Source organism: Quercus robur, chromosome 10, assembly GCF_932294415.1.
Source record: "Quercus robur chromosome 10, dhQueRobu3.1, whole genome shotgun sequence".
NCBI classification, from domain to species: domain Eukaryota; kingdom Viridiplantae; phylum Streptophyta; class Magnoliopsida; order Fagales; family Fagaceae; genus Quercus; species Quercus robur.
In genome coordinates this window covers 37,030,388-37,038,579 of record NC_065543.1, presented here as the reverse complement: position 1 = coordinate 37,038,579, position 8,192 = coordinate 37,030,388, and the positions used below count along the sequence as shown (strand labels likewise).

Here is an 8,192-nt window from a genome sequence, read left to right as displayed (position 1 = left end):
TATCTGGTTATATCCTGAGAAGGCATCCATGAACGTCAGTAACTTATGTCCGGCTGTAGAGTCCACTAGCTGGTCTATTCTTGGTAGGGGGAACTGTCCTTCGGGCATGCTTTGTTCAAGTCTGTGAAGTCTACGCACATCCTCCATTTTCCATTTGCTTTCTTCACTAGGACGACATTTACGAGCCATTCAGGATAATATACCTCCCGGATGAACCCTGCCGTCAACAACTTGGTAACTTCATCGGCGACTGCTTGGTCTCGTTCTGGGGCGAAGACTCTCCATCTTTGTTGGACGGGTTTCCTTTCCGGGTTCACATTTAACTTATGCTGGATGACTTCTGGAGCTATGCCCAGCATGTCCTCGTGGCTCCATGCAAAAACATCTAGATTTTCTTTGAGGAATTAGATGAGTTTTGTTCTCATCTCAGGGCTTAGCGTCATCCCTATCTTCGTCGTTTTGTTTGCTTATCTTTCAGCCAGTTCTACTGTTTCCAAAGCTTCCATTTTGCCTTCTTCCTTCTCTTCAATCATCCATGTATGGTTCTCCTTTGCAGCCAGGACGGCCTGATAACACTCCTTGGCTAAGACTCGATCTCCTTTTACTTCGCCGACACCGTTATCTGTTGGGAATTTCACCTTCAAACAATAGGTGGACGTCGCTACTTTCCATTTGTTGAGCGTGGGCCTCCTAATAATGACATTGTAAGATGAAGGGCAATCTACCACTAAGAAGTCTAACTGACGTGTCAATTGCATCAGGTAGGCCCCCATTGTTACTGTCAACGTCACTATGCCCTTGGGATATACCCTGTCTCCGCTGAAGCTGATGAGAGGAGAATCAAATTAGCACAATCTCTTTGGATCTAGTTTCAGTTGCTGGAAAGCAGGAAGGTAGATGACGTCGGCGGAGCTACCGTTGTCCACGAGGATCCTTTTGGTATTGAATCCCTCTATATTTAATATTATAACCAAAGGGTCATTGTGGGGCTGCTTCACTCCTTTAGCATCCGCTTCACCGAAGGACATGTCCCGGTCGGTTCGTTGCTGCTTAAATGAAGGTATCGTGTGAACGCTATTCACCTGCCTCTGGTACACTTTCTTGAGGGATTTAAATGATCCTCCTGAGAAAGGCCCTCCTGTAATCGTCTTTATCTCCCCGATCACATTCTGTGAAGGTTGGGATGGACAGTCATCACTCCCGTAAGAGGACTCATACTGGCTCTTATTGTTGTCCCTGAACTTGCTATATTCCCCCTTCTTCACATATTTCTGTAATTTCCCTTTCCGTATCAACTCCTTTATTTTCTCCTTCAGGTCCCTACAATCTTCTGTGTTATGGCCGTGATTTTTGTGGAATCGGCAGTACTTGTTCTTATCATGGACGTTAGGGGATGAGTGTAATGGTCTCAGCCATTTGAGATAGTCCTCGTCCTTAATCTGTGTTAAAATTTTGTCAACAGGTATAACTAGAGGAGTAAATTTTACCGTTTGAGGACCTTTGTCATCCTTTCTTCTATTCCCGTCATAGTTCCGACGATCTGGGCGCTCCCTTTTTTGACCCCTATGCTCGTCTTCCTTCTTTCCCTTGTCTCCTGGCTTCTCTGCATCCTTTATGGCTGCTAAAGCGTCTTCAGAATTCATGTACTTCTGCACTTTCAGAAGCATCTCTGCCATCGTCTTTGGTGGATTCTTCGCAAGTGAAGCCACGAGATCTCTGGATCTTAATCCCGCTTTGAAGGTCGTCAGCTGCACCTTGTCATCAGCTTCGTCCACCTCTAGAGTCTCTCAAGTAAAGTGTTTCATGTACGACCTCAGGGTTTCCTTCTTTCCCTGTCTAATGGTGAGTAAGTGGTCTGCTGGCCTCTTTGGACACTGCCCCCCTATGAAGTGACGCAAGAAGGCATTGTTCAATTGTTCAAAGTTGTCAACGGACGATGTCGGCAACTTTGTGAACCATTCCCTTGCAGCTACTTTGAGAGTGGTGTGAAAGGAACAACACAATATCTCGTCCGGTGGTTGTTTAAGACCTAGCGTCATCTTGAAGGTATTAAGGTGATCTTGAGAGTCTCTGAGTCCGTCGAACGGTTCGAGCTGAGGTAAACGAAACTTTGACGGCACGGGGCATTCGAGTACCGCCGCGATGAAGGGTGAATCCGTGGCCCTTACCATTCTGTCTATGCTTCGATCTGTCTTTTCCTTGATGGCGTTCCTCAGTTTGTCCATCTCCTTCCTCATCTCTTGAAGGAGGTCTGAATTCTATTCGTCCGGAGTGGTTGGTCTTTGATGAATGCTCCTCCTATGGCTATCCCCTTCTCCTTCCACGTTATCCTTGGATCGATTCTCCTCCTGTTAAGCCTGCTAAACCTGTTGAAGCCGTAGCTTCATTTCCTGATTTTATTTGGTGAGTTCTTCAATGGTGGCTGCAAGAGCCTGAGGTGGCTGCAAGAGCCTGAACTTGCTGGACCAAGGCTGTAGAATCTGGATTGGGTTCCATCTGAATGTAGAAGTTGATGGAAACTACGCTTTCAAATATGAATCTGAAAATGTCGATCCCCACAGATGGCGCCAAACTGATGAAGCGTGAGTTCATCAGTCGAGATAGGCAGATGGAACCAACCCCCTGTTGGCGTGAATGTATCCTCTAAGATGGTCACCGGTGTGGTGCCTGCCACAACGCCTCCAATGCCAAAGTTAGAATAGGAAAGCACTTTGTGAAATGAAATAGATAAGCAAGATAATAGTGGGTGTTTCTTAGAGTGTGTATGTACCTTTTGTTGACAATGTGAGGGCTTATATATGTGGCTTTGGTTGCTAGCCGTTGTGGTCGTTAATGCCTTTCTTAGTAACGCTTCCTGCCTAATAATGGGGCTTTTAATAGGCTCCCAACTATCTGTCTGGTTGGTTTTGTAACTGCCCAAGTCATCGATTGACTATATTGAATGATTTCCCTATCCTCGTCAGTGATGACTGGTTTCTTCGTCATTCAGGAGGACTTCGTCATGAGTGTTGGCTTCGTTTAGGAGATGTAATCTCGTCATTCCCGTCAATTAATATTGCTACATATTTTGAATATCTAACTGTTAGATTGCATGTTTTTTACGCTTTTAATACACATGTGAAGTTTTGTGCCAATCAGATATTATTTACAGTATGATTTATAAGATTATATTTTATACATAATTTTCAACTACAGAAACTTGCAATTTAAACAATCTATTGATGACATAACTATTGATCTTTAATCTTTTAGAAATTTTGCAATCATGGAAGACATAAAAAGAGAATGTAATCTAGTGGTGGATTTGTCAAAATTCACCTCCAATAAAAAGATATTGAATAAAGTTGTAACCTTAAGTTACAACCAATTTTGTAACTAAACTTTGTCTATTAAGAAATCCTTCATCTACATTTACCATAAAGAAAAATTTTCCTTAGTACAAAACTTCTTGTCATCTTTATAATAACTAAGAAATTTGAATCCTAACATTCATTTGATACCACTTACTGTGCAAATAGCACTCACAAAATAATAAAAAATAAAAAAAATAGTGAAGACAAAATTAATGAATATATACAAAGAACATAAGAATTTATGTATTTCAACAAAATGTCTGTCCAAAAGCGACGTCAAGCAGAAAGCTTCATTATAACGAAACAGTTGAGTGTTTTTCTTCCTTCCCTCAGTGTGCTGCCCTTAGTTTTTTCCCCCTATCATGGACGATCTAATGAAAAATTGGACTCGCCTTACACTATCTGACAAAGAAGGACCAGGGTGTTGCCTCGATGAAGAATGTGATTCTGAAGAATTTATCATAGCAGCCAAATTCCTTACAAAGCGAGTTTTGAACACTGAGGCCATTGCCAAGACTTTCTCTCCCCTTTGGCAATCTCAAAATGGCTTCCAAGTTCGTAATATGGGCAACCACGTAATGCTGTTTGTGTTCGCCAATATTCGACAATAAGGCCGAAGCTGATAAGGTGCTTCTCAGTGAACCATGGAGTTTTGACAAGCACTTAATGGTCATGCAAAGTTACAACAAAAGTCATAACATTGAGGAGCTAACTTTTGATAGAGCAACTTTATGGGTTCAAGTTCGTGGCATCCCAATCAGGTACATGAATGTGAAGGCGGCGAAGAAAATTTGTGGAGTTCTTGGTCAAGTCCTACCTTCTCCCAACCCAAACGACTCTTGAGGGTGGAAGCTTTATCAAGGTGAGAGTATCAGTGGACATAACTATCCCTTTATATTGTGGTTGCCTTGTGTTGTGGGGAATAAAGAAGAAGTATGGGTTAGCTTCAAGTATGAATGCTTGCCAAACATTTGCTACTGGTGCGGCTGCCTCGACCACGATGATAAAGACTGTGAGGTTTGGTTGAACAGTGAAGGATCTCTAACGAAGGAGCAACGGCAATTTGGACCATCCATATGTGCCCCACCTTTCTCACCATCCCAAAAGAGTGGTTTCAGTACAGGGGTTCTTCAAGAATGAAAAATCTCCATCTCGTCAATCTGCTGGCAATCTGAAGGGGAAGACCAACTTGTAGACAGAGCTGAGCAAACACTTCGGGGAAAGTCCTCGCACGCTGGTGTTGGTGACACGAACAGACACCCTTGACCCTGGAAATCACAACGGAGGGAATTTGCAGCATGAACCCGTAACGCATGCCTCAATAATACCTGACGGGACTACGGTAGTTGAAAAAATAAATATTCCAGCCCATGAAACAGCCAACCCAATTTATGAGGAAACCCTAGCCCATCATGACTGTGTACCTCCCTCACAATCAGTGTTTAACATGCACATTGATAGCATTAACGTGGCATTAAAGAAGCTTAACCCTAATGAAACTCCTCAGCCGCATGATGACTCCTAAGCCCCACTAAACCCGATTCCTCAGGGTAACCACCATCCCACACTAAACACAACTCTTATCCCAAATAACTCTCCATCAATTGACCCCCAAAAACCACGTGACCCACACGAGCCCACAAAAATGCCAAACCAAACACCATTACCGAGATAGACTAGGGTAATTAGGACGTTACCTGTTACACCCTCCTCCCTAAGCCGTGAACTCCCAAAGTATGGAAAAAGAGATTTCAAGTAGGTTGATGAGCACTCTAAGTTACCAAACAAGAAAACTCAGGTTTCAAGGAGTGAGATGGATACACAATTCGAATCGATGGAGGCTGTTTTCCAACCCCGCCAGTCAAAATGAATCTCTTATTGTGGAATTGTAGTGGGCTTGGGAACCTACATACAAGGAAAGAGCTTGGAGACATTGTCCGGGAAAAGACCCCTCTGTCATGTTTATAGCCGAAACATGGGCAGACAAAGCAAGGTTAGACATGGTACCAAGAGATTTAGACTTTGAACATAAGTGGGTGGTTCCAAAAGAAGGGCATGGAGGTGGGGTTGCTCTCTTTTGGAATTCATCGGTCAACCTGGTGGTGGTGGATTCATCAAACTACTACATCGATACATGGATTGACAAGGACACAGAAAACCAATGGCAATTCACAAGTTTTTATGAGGAACCAGAAACTTTGAGGAAAATAGAAGCATAGGACAACCTACGAAACTTAAATCACAATCAACAAATTCCATGGTTGTGTGCAAGAGATTTTAATGAACTTTTGAGGCAAGAGGAAAAGTTGGGAGGGGCAGTCCAAAATCATGGCCAAATGCAACAATTTAGGGATGTTTTAGATGAATGTGGGTTTATAGACCTTGGTTTTGTGGGCACTTGTTTCACTTGGAGCAAGCATTTCACTGATGGACATTCGATTTGGTAGAGACTAGACCGTGGTTTGGCAAATAACCCATGGTTCATGAAATTTCCAGGTTCACTTGTCCACCACTTGCACTGCATTTCATCTAATCATTGCCCTTTATTGATCTGCCTATTCGGTCTTGAACTACCACCCTGACAGCGGAGTTTTAAATTTGAAGAAATGTGGTTATCAGATGAACGATGTGTGGAGACAGTGGATCGTGGTCCTCTCATCTACACGGCCTTAATTATAGCAGAATCCTGAAGTAGATTGAGAATTGTGGGAAGGACTTAGCTTGGTGGAACCGCAATGTATTTGGGAATGTAAGAAAGGAGTTGGAAAGGAAAAAAAAATCCTTGTTATTTCAAGTAGAACAAGCAGCAATAGTAAATGGGCAGAATCCTCGGGTTAGAGAGCTAAAAGATGAAGTGAACATCCTTCTTGATAGGGAAGCTCGTTTGTGGAGTAAACAATCTTGATTACTTTGGCTAAAACATGTCGACAATAATACAAGATTTTTTCATAGTCGAGCCACTCAACGACACTACAAAAATCAGATTCAGGGTATTATGGATAAGTCTAATAATTGACAGGTACATCAATAGGAGATTGCTTTGATTCTTGTCAACTTTTACCAGAACCTATTCTTAACATCAAACTCGGATTGTGTTTCCCTTGACCACATCCCTATGGTCATCTTCGATGAGATGAATTCAACCCTCACAGAGCCCTTCCTTGAATCTAAAATCAAGGAGGCATTGAAGCAAATGGCACCTCTCAAGGCCCTAGGACCGAACGGGATGCCTCCTTTGTTTTACCAACACTTTTGGGGGGTGGTAGATAACGATGTTACGAGTTCAATTTTATCTTGGCTCAATTCAGGTATTCTTCCTTATCCTCTAAATCACACCTTTATCACACTCATCCCCAAAAATAAAAATCTTGAGTTTGTCCAAGATTATCGCCCTATTAGTTTATGTAATGTTCTATATAAAATTTTCTCCAAAGTTTTAACAAATAGACTTAAGAAAATTTTACCTTCAATCATTACTGAGCAGCAATTCGCTTTTGCCAAAAATCGCCTCATTACTAATAATATTCTTGTTGCCTTTGAGACACTTCATTGTATGAAAAACCTTGATCCAGGGGATACAAGTTTTATGGCTATTAAGTTGGATATGAGCAATGCCTATGGTAGGGTTGAATGGGGATATCTTGAAAACATTATGAGAAAGATGGGTTTTGTGAGAGATGGATTGGGCTAATCATGGTTTGTGTGAGAACTATAACATACCCTATCCTAATGAATGGGGAACCTCAAGGGTTGATTCACCCTACCAGAGGAATCTACCAAGGGGATCCATTCTCTCCCTTTCTATTTTTCCGATGTACCGAAGGCCTACATGGGCTTATACAGCAGGCAACAAGAGCAAGAGATATAAAGGGCTCCTCCCTATGTCGTAGAGGACTAGAACTAACCCATTTATTGTTTGCAGATGATAGTCTGATGTTTTATAGAGCAACAACAGATCAATGTGCACAACTTTTGGGAATCCTAGATTGTTATGAGAGAGCTTCGGGACAAAGGTGAACAAAAACAAAACAACCATCTTTTTTAGCAAATCCACCACAGAAGATACCAAACAAGAGATAAAAACTGCATTGGGGATCCAAGAGCTTGTACATTATGAAAAAAACCTTGGTTTACCATCTTTGGTAGGCAAAAGGAAAAAAGAGAGCTTTAGTTTTATAAAAGAAAAAGTTTGGAGGAAGTTGTAGGGTTGGGAAGGTAAATTACTTTCATAAGCTGGGCATAAAGTTTTGATCAAGGCAGTGATCCAAGCAATCCCAACCTTCACTATGGGATGCTTTAAAATTCCTTGGGTCTATGCCATGATAAAGAAGTTTTGGTGGGGACAAAGAGGAGATAAGAGGAAGGTACATTGGGTAAAATGGAAGGAGTTGACAAAATCAAAAATGGAATGTGAAATGGGCTTTAGGGACCTAGCCTTGATCAATGACTCACTTTTAGCTAAGCAAGCATGGAGACTTTTGAAAAATAAAGATTCTTTGTTTTACAAAGTCTTTAAGGCACGTTTTTTCCCTAATTGTACTATCATGGAAGCCAACAAAAAAAATAGAGGAGGGACGTATGCTTGGACTAGCATCCTAGATGGGAGAGATGTATTGTAGAGAGGATGTAGATGGAGGATTAGGAATGGGAAATCAGTGAGCATATGGGAAGATTTCTGGCTGCCAAGGTAGCAAGCACTATACGTCCAATCTCCTTGTATTGAGTTACTAACTGATGCAAAGGTGGAAATGCTAATAGATAAAGAGACAAGGCAGTGGAATCATAAGGTAATCGATGGAATCTTTACCCAAGAAGAAGCAGACTTGATCAAACATTTAC

General features: G+C 41.9%; 1 protein-coding gene across 1 annotated transcript; it reads right to left on the bottom strand.

Annotated features, from left to right (window-relative positions):
• Window positions 1-845: 845 nt before the first annotated feature.
• On the bottom strand, window positions 846-1,676 carry LOC126704109 (uncharacterized). Its single transcript, XM_050403142.1, has one exon. The coding sequence runs from the start codon at window positions 1,674-1,676 to the stop codon at window positions 846-848; it is 831 nt and encodes a 276-aa protein (XP_050259099.1).
• Window positions 1,677-8,192: the final 6,516 nt, after the last annotated feature.